The following is a 13,979-nucleotide window of genomic DNA, read 5'->3' on the forward strand; positions in this document are numbered from 1 at the left end:
AATATCCTCACCCTTCAAGCTTTATATTCAAACTATCTTTGTACAAAGGAGGTCATTTCTACTGCGCTTTTATTGAATTAAATAATAGTGTTTGGTCTGGTAGATAGGTACAAACTGCTTTACTCGCTTTCTATTTACAGATGTCTACTGAACATAAAAAATATATGATGTTCTGGCTAATATGTATGCTTCAGTCAAAGCATGTGTAAAGGCATGTGACTCTGTTTTTACAAGTTCTGGAGTACGTCAAGGATGTATGCTAAGTCCTCGTTTATTTACAGTTTTCATCAATGAATTAGCCACTGAAATCTACCAGACCTGCAAACACAGAATTTTTTATTCTCAGGACATCGAGGACATTAAGATGCTGTTATGTGCATGATAACGTCAACATGTTTTCGTATATGGTTATAGGTTTGCAACAACAGCTAGACGTATTATACCAGTATTGCAAGTCTTTGGGATTCTCTGTCAATATGAATAAATCAAGCATAATCATTTTTCGTAATGATGAAATTATACCTAAAGATGAGGAGTGGTTCTATGCGGGTGAACATCTGAGGCGCGCAACATACAACAAATATCTTGGTCTACCATTCTCATCTAGGCTAAAGTGGTCAGCTGTATGTAACAATTTGGCATCACTGGCATCAAAAGCATTAAGGCCAGGGTAGCAGCTATTTAAACGTAATCATGCAATGAATATCTTCGACTGCAAAATTTTAACAATCCTCCTGTATGTTTCGGAGGTCAGATCTGTGCTCTTCTCAACGGGTTTTGCATGGACTTGGTTATTACAACAAGTTGGTGATGAAAAGCTATTTATCAGCACTTTCAAACAAAGGTTGCATGGTATCTTTATCTTTATCTTTCTACCTCAAGTTACCTGTCGTTATACTCTGGGTGTAGAACTGATTTTAACAAGGAAACATATACTACTTGTTTTGAAGACAATTCTTTGGAACATGCATTCTGTAAATACCATTGAACAATCTAAAGGTAAATGCATACAGGACGGAGAAACGACATTGCGACTCTGTGTGAACCATACTGTATGGATCTCCACATCGAAGATGAAGTCCACATACTATTTACCTGTCCAAAATACTCTGCACTCCGAACGAAATATTTACCATGGTTAGCCTCTGTTGTGCCAAACAAATGTAACTTAATCAATCTGATTTGTTCACAAAATCCACAGAAAATCAAATTGCTATGATTATGTTTAAAGCGTGTATTTGTAAACGCCCTTCTTGATTATTTCTTTTGTTTCTTCATATCAAATCCACGTGGCAAAATAACATGTTGTGGTGTAATTGTACCTTAGGTCACATGACCTGTAGTATTCAATAAAATAGTCTGAGTATAACTGTAACTTGTCAGAAAAGCATGACAAAGCAAACATTTAACAACAGTTTAATGCGAGAATGATTAAATGAGAAAAACCCAATTCATATCGCAATAGTTTATAATGACATAGCACACATAAAGAGTCCACTGGGTGAGGTGATACTAGAGTCTAGAGTGCATATTACTTATCGTCACATTGGCAATATTTCAGCCATATCGTGATGGGAGCGATTAATTACACAAATACACAGTAATTAATGGCACATTGGTACTTCGTTCTCATGAAGATCTATTCTTTGGTGCAGTGTAGACAGAATGCATTCTTTAAGGTCCTAGGCGTTGGATGATATGGATGTCAACATAATTACTGACACACAGCAAACTGCATATGTAGGGCTATACGCCCATGAAGGTGTCGTAATCATGTTATTAAACAGGGTTTTCCGAAAGTTTTGTCATGGTCTGGTTTGTTAACAGTCCGACTGTTCCATGATGTCAGTCTTCCAACAATAGATATATACATCGTATGATAAAGTGCGTACTCGTCTGTAACTCTGGTACAATATTTATTAGTTCCGTTTCAATGTGGAGGTGGTATCGTTCATGGTGCTCTGACAACAGATTTTAAATACTATATTATTAAGTGTTTACAGTTGATGTTTTCAACTTGGGAGTCGACACATCAAAAACCTTATGACAATTATATTTGCGAGAAGTGGGTAGCTTGTTTAGGATTAAGAAAAAATAATTTAAATCATTGTCAAGACATCATTTCCGATCTTGTGGATATAGCTGCAGCTGAGGGTATACTTAATTTGACTTTTAATCTCACAACGACAGAATATATTGAAGTCTGTTAAACGTGACCCATCAATTGCATCTCTTAAAATATTTCCAGCACTATCTATCTTGATACTAAACAATGTGGCATATTGCCTTGTGGAACTCCCAACTCTCCATCGCCAAAGATTAACCGCACTTAATTTAGTTCCTTGTCTCTCACTAAATATCAATAGACAGTATAAATGTATTTACTCGTTTTGTCACAATGTCTGGTTATACTGAAGTCTTTTTTAAAAAGTAGACCATCAGGTGAATCGCCAAAAATATTTCTAGCACTATGTTCATACAAAATAATGTGACATACAAAATACTGCCTTGAGGAGCACCCGATTCCTGACTGAAATAATTAACCAAATCTTATTTATAACTCACCTTGCATACACCCTGCACTGTGCCACCGATTGTTGGATTCAAGATTTACAGGTAGGTGAGTTTATTTTTGCGCCGCCTTTACCTGTATTCGAGCAATATCACGGCTGGGGGCACCATGAATGGACTTCACTTATTGTACCCATGAGAGGAATTGTTGGGTATTGAGGACACATGCCTTCGTGCCATTGCGAGGATTAAACATATTTTTGAAAAATTACCCTAAGGCTTGAAACGCTTCACAATACATTATATCTAGACAAGGTCGGGCACTTCGGTGTACCCCACCCGCTACTCTACCATCGCATGCAATCGATTAAAACTTCATCCACTCATAATCATGCGTGACTGGCCTATCGGTCACCACTCATGCCACCTACCTGTTCTATATTGTTACTTCTACAAGTCGATTGAACGCTGATTTTGACCCTCAACTAAACGACCTTGCCACAAAAATGGCGGACGATAGCAAGCGTCGACCAATGAGAAGGCTTGCTATGACACAAGGACATGTTACTGCTGAAGGTCCAGTGCATAAATGTGATGAAACTTGATTCAGCAACCCTCGGCGGACCAGGAGAGTGTACAGCCCAAAGTCTCTATTTTTCGTATATACATTTTCATTAGTATTATTATTTTGTTTGTGACGGCATATATATGCTATCTACATTACAAAACATCCCAACTGAAGTTTCGTTGACTGATTCACTGACAAAATTCGTCTTCATGAGAGGATTTTGAAACGTGTAAGGATGATCTTGTTTCACACCAGGTCAATCTCCAGCATCTCCTGCTCTTCCCGTGGAGGCTCGCTTTGTGTCTCTGATGTGTCACGCGGTGGGAGCTTTGTGTAATGGGAGACAACTCCTACAACTAGGCAATCACTTGCCACATTTACCATTGTGCGAAAACGATCCCTGGAAACACAAATGCTTATATTATAATACCAACTGCAAAATGAGGTGACAAAACATTTCCACATCCATTAGAAATCTCTGGTACCGCCCTGAGCATGTACTGGTTACGTGGATATGTGCGCTATATAAATATCCTATAATGAATAAAATCAGAGTTGGTTGTACAATTCTGCTTCTGTCACGAGTCTGTATTTGTTTCAGTAGTATTACAATGTTCTTTGTAAACAATGGCGACCAGACAACCGAGCGATGGTGACGATGCGATACGATGATAGAGCATGTGTTAATGACTTTTTTACTCAATGAATATTTAACTCAGAAAACACGTTCTAAGGCTCGCTATAAGCAGTGTATTTACACAGCATATTTACCAGCCCATAAACACACAAACGCAGTTATGGTTTAATCAGAGAATGTCACTCTAACCCTATATCTTCGATACAACAACAAACTGTACATGAGCTATTTTTATCTTGAATCATTAGCTTGTTTAGGCATAATGGGAGAGATAGTTGCTGCGTAGTTTCTTGTTTACACAGTGCCATTTAGAAAGTGGTCAAATGCAGCATATGTCATATTTGGGATTTCACTTTCTTAGTAGAAAGTGGAAGTCGCGGTGGCTGAGCGGGCCAGGCGGCTGACTTTGTCTGCTGGCGATTAGGTGCCTGACTCTGAGGGTGCGGGTTCGTATCTCGGATGGGATTCAACCGAAAAAGTACTAGAATTTGTACTTTACTAAAAGAAAGTGAAATCTCAAATAGGAGTAGTTTCTTGTTCCGATGTTGACCTTATGACAGCAAAATATTATGAACTCGGACAGCTACCTAGATAATGCAACAACTATTTCAAATCAAACTATTCCCTATAACCAATACACGTCACTCTGAGTGTCGGACAAAGCATAACATATGGTTATAAGGGTAACTTACATCAACCAATCAACGGCGACCAAGAAAGATATTCCTCGTTCTGGGAGACCAATAGCTTTCAGGACCAGTAACAGCATAGCAAAACCGGCACCGGGGACACCAGCAGATCCTACACTGCTAAGAACAGCTGTTAAACTGGAAAATATTTAATTGACATATCTTTGAGGGGCATTTATGACTGAAATGTATAAGAAAAGCAATATTTATGGATGTCAGCTTTAGTTGGTGCCTAACGTTTCGGAATCTACTTACCAGAGGCTTGTCTAAATACACACATATGTTTCATTTCATTACTAAATGTTCTCGTCACGATATGGCTGAGATATTGCCGATGTGACGTTAACTATTAACTCACTCACTCACTCACTCATTCTAAATACACACACGTCCCATCCTATGTGCATCACTTATGCTTATCACCACCTCGTCAGCCCACTTGCCTCCTGTATTGCATAACTAGCCTCCCTTCCTTAAATATTAGAAAAGCAATGTGAATGGGTGTCAGCTTTATTGTGAATAACACGACGTTATAACACGACTGAGACTTGCTCCTTCATCACACGCTCCGAAACGTAGTGTTATTCACGATAACGAATTGCCATCCACAAATCTAGCGTTTCAAGTCCCTCTGAGACTCTTACATCAAAGCCAGGCACATTGCATCAAAATAAAAATTAAAAGTAATAAGAAAATAAGATACCTTAGAGGCTTTGGAGTTTTGAGGCTTGGAGCTTGTACCACAAAATTCTCTTGTTTTGGAATTCCTGGTTTTCAACTATGTAAGATGTGTTGAAACACATAACGTGAATTCAGCAAGGTAACCAAAACCCATTAAATTATCACGCACTCTGTCCGTGAAACATTTTGATAACTGAAGAATTTACTGCTTTCAACTGCGGACATCAAGTACAAATATCAAACATAGTATCAGTTTTGTTGAAAATGAAATTTTAAGTTTAATTTTGCAATAAGTATAGGTAAATTATAAAACTCTGTCAACGGAAGACAGTAAAAACAACTAGGCTATCACGGTTATGATTATAAAGCCGTGTAGGTCCCGGGTTAGAACAGGCCTTCAGCAACACATGCTTGGAATATTACACATACTCGATTATTTACAGACCACCGACATATAACTGGAATATTGCTGAGTGCGGCGTAAAACAAAACTCCCTCACTCAGTTATGATTATAAAACTAATATGTAAATCTATAATATGTCAGTTACTGAAGGCAATACACATGTAAACAAGCTGGCAACAGATGATCACCATACTAGGGGCCAACGAAAAAGGGAATATAAGAATTATATTACTAACAAAAAGGATAAAATACAAAATATGAATTGTATCACTGTCAGCTCAAATAGATATGTACAAATGAATGTGTACGTTGTTGTCATAAAAACGACCCTAATGCTTACTGTGAAACATTCTGTTATATAAAATTGATCAAACGCTTCATATTACATTTATTAACTGTAACAAATACTCTCATTTTATGTGCGCATCAGTAGGATTTACCGTTCACTCTGTTGTAATTATAGACCGGTTGTCTACTTCACTGAATTACGTTGACTGTTTTTGAGAGAGCTCTAAACAAGGAATCTGTTTTTCATACGCTGGATTGGTATTTACAGAGCACTAAGGACCCGGGTGTGTTTTAAGAGAAGCAAAGCTCGCATTTGGTGCGCAGATTCAACATATAAAAGATATTGGGTTTTATACAATGTATTTTCTGTATCTGAGTAATATAAATTTATAACACAATATCTAGGAACCAGTTCTTGTCCAGTTTACGTTTTAGAACGTTCTGTTCCTCCTGAGTAAGGTTTTAAAAGATGTTTGGATTTATCGGCGAGTATATAAGACTCGTATTGATTCTGGGGAAGGGGACTGGCCCCCTCAGACGTTTCTATCTTAAAAGTACTCACGGGTATTTGCCAGACCATTTGTACCCCAGAAACCCACCAAGATTTCAAACATACCTTATAATTATTACATCTCCAAATGTCAGGCTGATCCCGTTGTACTGGGCAATGAACATGGGAGCTATGGCAGCATAGACAGCTGTGCCGTCCATGTTGACAGTGGCTCCCACTGGGAGGATAAAACGGGATATCCGTGTGTCCGTCTTCATCCGTTGCTCGACACACTGCATCGTCACCGGAAGTGTGGCAGCGCTGTCAATATATTCAACCAACACGTAAAATACACTGAGCATATTTTCTGTTTCATAATCAGCTGATTGATGATGTTATATTGCGCAGGGTAAAACGATGTACAATATGTTGGCAACTGAGGGCAATACACGAAGTAAACAGCTGATTGCAAACAAACACAAACTCGCTGCCAGGATGGCATGGCAGCGAGGGGTACATATATTGCCGTAATCATTCATCATTCAGTAACCATCCTTGACAACCCCACCTTTTTCCCCGACAGTGAGCCTCACAACCCCTTACGCTAAGCCTGGGTTGTTGATGATCAATGCACGTGGAAGAGCTTTCACAATAGCTTAGAACACCGGATCATAGGATGCTTTGAATTCATATGACCATTCAGATAGGAGCTTGAATAAGTTAAATCATACCGTCGCTGTGTCAGCATTTAGGTATGATTTGGTACTGTTGGATTTCCACTATTATACTGATGAAGTACCAGTCAGCGTAAAGTGGTGGTTCTCTCTGCATATTCTAGCAATATTATAACCCAAACATCCATGGCCATCTAATGTAATAGCCCCGTGTCATAAGAAACACCTTCATATAAATCAGTTCTCCACATTTGACGTGAACATTATCAATACAGTTTCAGATGCAAATAGAAGATTAATTGCTCGTACGGGCGTAATGCAGTCTCAGTCTTTAGCAAAGTCTTTAGCAAAGTTTTAGAAAGATGTACTCGAAACACAAATTCACACATACTGTTGACCACATAAGTCTAATCTTTATAATGGTAACAGCATTGTATCCAGCGCCAGTGTAGTCATACATTTTAGCTTGATACGATAGCCTCTCTCATCATTTACAGTCATATCCTGTGATCATTATAATTACATGTCAGTCGTCATTATAGTTACTTTCGGTGAATTGTGTTCCATCCTTTACCCTAGAAGCAAAACTGACGGATATAACGGACTCAGTGACTGATGTAAACACGTATACCTAGAGCTTGTTGCCAAAGCCGTTATTAGAGCTTGCATTGCCTTGAGGTATATGACGTATGGATTCTTTCTGGTCAGGATGGTATACAAGACTGGAAGGACCACCAGAGAATGGACTGCCAATCCGGCCATTTCAGTTGCAATGTAGACAACCAGTGTTTGTCCAGTGTCCGTGAGGTCGCTTGTGGACAGTATCTGGCCAGTAATGAGGAACAGGATGCCAAGTGGTGAATACCTGGGGAAATGCATGTATGATACTTATGGACTGAAATGATCAGAAAAGTTACAAAAAAGAGTAATGTTTCAAAAATAAGTTTTCTAAATTCATTGGTATGTCAGTTAATCTTAAAAAGACTAAGTATCTTCTTTCGAGAAGTAGTAGATTATGGAAAATGATATTACAATGGTAAACGAATCTGTATCATTTTATTAATATTTAGTACTTATATTTACACCAAAACTTATATAAAGTAAAGCCCAGACATGTCTTGTTTCACAGGCCAACAAGGCATTACTTTCTGAACTTTCAAAGAACTTTCAAAGGAAACTGGGAAATGTCATTTTTTAAGATATGTTTAAAATACAAATAATATGTTATTATTGAATAGAACACTATGTTATTCCATTACTAAAACCTTGCAAAGCCGATGTGACATTTTGAGGCATGTAACCACGGCACCAACAAATAAATGCATTTTCAAACAATCTTTCAAGTCATAATCTATTATTCTAGTACGACATTATGTGATACTCTATTCGATTCCGAACGCGTCTGATTTTTAAATTACATTTAGCGCTCTTAAAACAACTATATATGACCGGAAAATTATAATTATAAGTCTAAAATACAGAAATGTACCCACCACATGACAAGTGTAATCATCTTGAAGGTAATGATGTTGATAGAGGTAAAGAATTGAGCAACAACATCTCCACGACGTCGGAGTTGGTTTAGAATAACACCGAAAACAATGGAGTAGGTAATAACACCTGCCAAAAGAAATATATGGAAGAACTGGCACCGTGTACCATTTATCGAAAACAAGGTCAATTTTCAAACTTTCTGAATAAGCAATTGGATGGAGTAATTTCTATGCTTTTCGCGGCATGACCTAGTACTTGACTAAACCGCTTTGAGTTGTTTCTTGAACTCGACCTTGTCACTTATGATTTCGAAATCTCCACAGAGTATACCACATTTCTTCACGAAGACTCGCCTTAGCTCTCATGTCACTGACAGTGTTGATTTCCCAACATCTGCTTAAGATCAAATAATGGGAATGATCAAAGATAAGGGTCTCTTCATCATTAGATCATTAGTTGTATTTCTTTGTCTTTGTTGCTTTGTTTCTAAATATAACGTGTAAACCTGTCGTCATGACCTGGTATTTCGGAATGGAATTCAATATATAAACGTCATAAAAAAATGAACTCTTTTAGCGCTGGTATCTATTGAAATTGACCGCGTGATATTGCTTGAACGTCTTAAAATATGTTGATGAATAGACCAGCAACTAATGCAGGAAAATTGTGTGAAACACCTACCGGTTTCTGTACATAATGTAACCGTAAATACCTTGGTAATGAAACTTATTATGTATTTCCGTGTCAACAATATTGGACTGTTTAGAAACCACATTTCAAAATGAAGTAATTGCAATGAGTGTTTTGAAAGGAAATTACTAATTTCAGTAGAAAAAAATGAACTAGTCGCCACAAAATGCAATTATGCTAATCTCCTTACTGTAAACAGACCTTTGGAGTTTGTATATATTTTCATGGGCACAAAATATCTACTGTAAAAATTCTTTTCATCTGTCTTTTATCCATACATCATAAACCATTTCATACGCATTGCTTTGACTTGTCTTGTATTCCAGGTCAAGCGTATACCTAGAGAACTCAATTATCCATCATCATAAATACATTTGAGAAGGTTCTACTTAACTATCTAGAAACGTTAGCAACAAGCTGTAGAAATACCTATGACATTTGCACCGTCAACCATCACAGTTTTCCTGGCTGTAACAAGTTGACTTATGTTGTTGGATGTCCTATAATCACCACCAGAACTGGAGTTGACATTCTTCTGGAACTCATGGGCTACCGTCTCAGTTCTAGAGTGTTTGACTGTAGCATCAACTAAATTGTCAGGGACTATGTTTCTGAAGTTCAAGATGAAAAAACATGTGAGGACGTTTCATGTATGGATGGAATTGTACATAATAGTCAGAAATGCTTGTTTTCTGCTGTATCCAGTGAAGACCTCGCGATAAAAAAATCCTTAGTTAACATGAATTGGACGTACGAGGGGATGTCAAGTTTTAAGCCTTGCATAGAAAAACACAAAATATTGGTATGAACCACATTTATTTGTCAACATAGTCCCCCTGTGAGTCAAGACACTTGTTCCGTCTTTTCTGCCAGGTGCTGATGCCATCTCTGTAGAAGGCGTCATTTTGGTCTTCACACCAAGCCTCAGTAGCAGCTCATTATCATCCTGAAACATACGACCACGCATTTCTTGAGATTTGGGAACAGATGGTAATCACTTGGTGCCAGGTCTGGAGAGTAGGGGGGGTGCGGCGAGATTTCGTACCCGCATTCCTGGACAGCAGCGGCTGCAACGCGAGAGGTGTGTACTGAAGCATTGTCTTGATGTAGAAGAATACCACATCTGATCTTGCCTCGGCGCTTCTCCTTGATTGACTGTCGCACTTGCCTCAACAAGTTAGCGTAATATTCCCCATCCATTGTTCTTCCATTTGGTAAGTAATCTATGTGGATGACGTCTTTGCCATCCCAGAAGACTGTCGCCATTACCTTCTGCACTGATTTGGAGGCTTTGAACTTTTTGGTCTTAGGAGAAGTGACATGTTTCCATTCCATGGATTCTTGTTTGCTCTCAGGATCATAGTGGTGGATCCAGGTTTCATCACAGGTTACTAGCCTAAAGTGAAAAGCTTCTGGATTCTTGTTGTATCTGGTTAGCATGGAGTTGCTTATGGTGACCCTTGTTTGCTTCATTTCATCTGTAAGCATTCTTGGCACCCATCTTGCGCACACCTTAGACATGACGAGATGTTCATGAAAAATTGTCTCGATGGATCCGTGTGAAATGCCTCTGGTCTCCTCTAACTCGTGCAGTGCGATTCGACGATTTTCCAGCACAAGTCTATGCACTCTGTCAATGTTTTCCTGACTAGTGCTTGTTGTTGGGCGACCTGGACGGGGGTCATCTTCAAGACTCTCTCTACCATGCTTAAATTCATTGACCCATCGTTTGATGGTAGCAGATGAAGGGGAAGACTTCCCATAAACTGCTGAAAGCCTTTCTTCAATGTTCTTCGCCGAGTTGCCTTCAAGAACTAAAAAGTTAATTACTGCTCTATACTGAATTTTATTCATTTACACTGAGGGGGGTCTCTTTCTGTCAATGTGAGCTGTTAAATAACTTTTGAGAGTAGGATACCAAAACTTATATGTCACATCAGCTACACCCTAAGGTTCAATGTCGTACCTAGGCTGTGACACCTGGTTATAAAAAATACTCAAGGCTCAAAACTTATTGACATCCCCTCGTATATCTGTGTTTGGCTCCATTTTGATACCAGCTAGTTTTATGACTGTGAGTGCGTCACTGGATGCATGTTACAAACTATTACATAGAGCGGCATCATACACAATCATAGTCCCTGGTAATATACGCAACACGAAATATTGTAATCTATTTAAAGTCCTTTTCCTCAAATGTGAAGCGATGAACTGCAAACTCGAAAACCTATATACGTGTAATCCTCAATGAATTATAATCATTGATCATAATCAAAACATCAGACCAACTCTTTGCGGAATTTCAAGACCTTTTGTACACGTACACCTGGCTGATGGTTGATCTGATGTTTTGATTATGATCAGCGTATTCTGAGCATTGGATGTTCATTAGTTTTCGAGTTAGGCTGCAATTCAACGGCCCGCTTTGGAGCTAGAGTATGCTGTTCCTATAAAGCTAGTATCTACATGAAGGACAAAATACAAGCGCAATCTGAATGACTTGTCTCCAATAAGTATTTAAAAGAGAAACTGTTGACACTTTTCATTTACTGAGACATACATTATGCGCATGTATCCTGATATAATGCTAACATGTAGGAACACAGATGTTTATGTATATTTGCCCTTTTTTAAATCTATTACATGATGCGAAAATCAGTCTACCTTTGCAGATGCCCTACAGTATCGCATCTACGGGAGACGCATTAAACTTGGTCTTCAGGATATCATGCATAGCTGAGACAGCTGATGGTAATGCATAGCCTGACATGACTGATGTTTATCATCATGCTCGACTTGCAGATGCTCGTGATGTGAGTGAATGCATTGTCTGGTCCAGACTCAATTTATTACAGACTGACGCCGTATAGCTTGAATACAGTCGGTCCATGTAGGTAGCAAAGGTGCTGTAAGTCCCCATGGGCAATACACGAAGTAAACAGCTGATTGCAAACAAATACAAACTCGCTGGCAGAATGCCAGGATGGCATGGCAGCGAGGGGTACCTGTATTGCCGTAATCATTCATCATTCAGTAACCATCCTTAACAACCCCCACCTTTTTCCCCGACAGTGAGCCTCACAACCCCTTACGCTCAGCCTGGGTTGCTGATGATCAATGCACGTGGAGGAGCTTTCACAATAGAATAGGTATTGCATGGTGATCTACCTTCAGCTGTTGGTGATCCATATAGCCCGTGTTTTATCTTGTCTTGTCCAAATAGTTGTATCAGTTTTACCGTTTCACATTAGTTCTATCTGTAACTGTGATATCCTAGTTGTTTAACTGTCCTTTGACGACAGGTTTTTATAATATACACAAATCCCATTTCAATTTGAAATCTGTTCTCGTCACGATATGGCTGAAATATTGCCGATGTGACGTGAAATATTAACTCACTCACTCATAGAATACGGTCCCGTGCTGTATTAAACAACAAAACAGTCCTACCTTATTAAATCCAAAATGATATCCATCGCTGACGCCATGGCATTATTGTGTTGAATGTCGGTTGTTGATGTGCCTGAGTATGCTCCAGGTTTGATGGTCAGGACTAATGCTAGACCAACCACTGTTGCAGCAACAGAGGTACTTGCATAATAAACCATAGAAAGTACACCCATCCTTCCGGCAGACGAACCTTTGACATTCCCCAGACCTTCAAGAAACGTATATGTGGTTCGGTTTTGCCCAAAAAATGAAAGCTAAATAGCTATCTATCAACATTCTTCATAATATTCGCATACACTACAAGACTTATGCATTTCAACAAGGGTCGCCATATACTCCATTTAAATACACAGAGCATTAGAGACAGCGAATCATTGTAGTACGTTGGAAGAGCGGGTTGAATAAAAACATTAAGGTCTGTCGCTATCTAGTCCTGCTAAAATTTGAAATAGATGTACGTAATTAATACAATCGTAAGGTAATGATCAATAGGTATGTGACAATCAAGTTGCCATTTTTTAAGAGTAAAATGAGAATAGGTAGGCAATTTCGACAAATGGAAGGAGGACAGTGGGGTAGCGTGGTGGGTAATGTGGTGGCTTGTCATGCCGCAAATCCGGAGTCGATTCTCAACATGTCCACCGCCGTGGTGAACTGCCAGAATATTGCTATAAGCGATATAAAACTAAACTCACTCACTCACCACCACCCCCCACCCACCCCCCACCCCCGTCCGAAAGCTTTCATAAACAATGTGCCATGATATTCCGCACTTGTGGTGGATATTACAACGTCAGCCAATGCGTCGGTGATAAACATACCTGTAATAATACTAGCGACTATAAGAGGCAACATCAACATCTTTAGCATACGAAGGAAAATTTCTCCAGGAAACTGCACCAAGTGAATAGTGTCAGAGGACGGCTTGAGAGACCGGCACATCATCCCAGCAACAACTCCCAGTACAACGGCAATAATTGTAGAGATGAGAAGGATGTTGTGTTGAAGAAACTGTCGGACCTTCATCTGCAATCAGATATGACACTGACTCCATTAACCTGATGAACATATATTTATGGTTCAAAGATGCACATGGCTGACTGTTGAAGTAATGGTTGCGGTAGGATGAATGGTGTATAATTAAGTGCTTGAAAAACGTATGCAACTGTCACAAAAATATGGTACGTCCTGTGAGGAACCGGTAGAGAAAATGTGAATGATACGGTGTGTTCTATTCTATCCGAACTTGATACAACAGTACCCGTAGAACTTCAGATTAGTAGGGACTCCACGGCAAAAAGATGTCAGGGAGTTGGCGAAGGAAGGCCGATCATTCTCTAATGGCTTCCATAACGAGATGTCAGATGATATGGGCGTGTCTGCTACTGTCTATAAATTACTTG

General features: G+C 39.1%; 1 protein-coding gene across 1 annotated transcript; it reads right to left on the bottom strand.

Moving 5' to 3' along the window:
* Positions 1 to 1,402: 1,402 nt before the first annotated feature.
* On the bottom strand, positions 1,403 to 13,602 carry LOC137287083 (excitatory amino acid transporter-like). Its single transcript, XM_067819212.1, has 8 exons — positions 13,398 to 13,602; positions 12,577 to 12,784; positions 9,556 to 9,737; positions 8,436 to 8,562; positions 7,574 to 7,807; positions 6,395 to 6,589; positions 4,409 to 4,543; positions 1,403 to 3,479 (listed from the first exon to the last, which is right to left on the bottom strand). The coding sequence occupies exons 1-8, from the start codon at positions 13,600 to 13,602 to the stop codon at positions 3,326 to 3,328; spliced, it is 1,440 nt and encodes a 479-aa protein (XP_067675313.1). The 3' UTR covers positions 1,403 to 3,325.
* Positions 13,603 to 13,979: the final 377 nt, after the last annotated feature.

The sequence above is a fragment of the Haliotis asinina genome, chromosome 6 (genome assembly GCF_037392515.1).
Source record: "Haliotis asinina isolate JCU_RB_2024 chromosome 6, JCU_Hal_asi_v2, whole genome shotgun sequence".
Lineage (NCBI taxonomy): Eukaryota > Metazoa > Mollusca > Gastropoda > Lepetellida > Haliotidae > Haliotis > Haliotis asinina.

Bases quoted from the DNA above. Each gene is read 5' to 3' on its own strand.
- LOC137287083 (XM_067819212.1), bottom strand. From the start codon at position 13,602: ATGAAGGTCCGACAGTTTCTTCAACACAACATCCTTCTCATCTCTACA. The intron at 9,738-12,576 runs GTAGGACTGTTT...CTTGAACTTCAG, and splicing joins ATCATTTTGGATTTAATAAG to AAACATAGTCCCTGACAATT. The intron at 8,563-9,555 runs GTATTTCTACAG...TTCTTTTGGCAG, and splicing joins TGACGGTGCAAATGTCATAG to GTGTTATTACCTACTCCATT.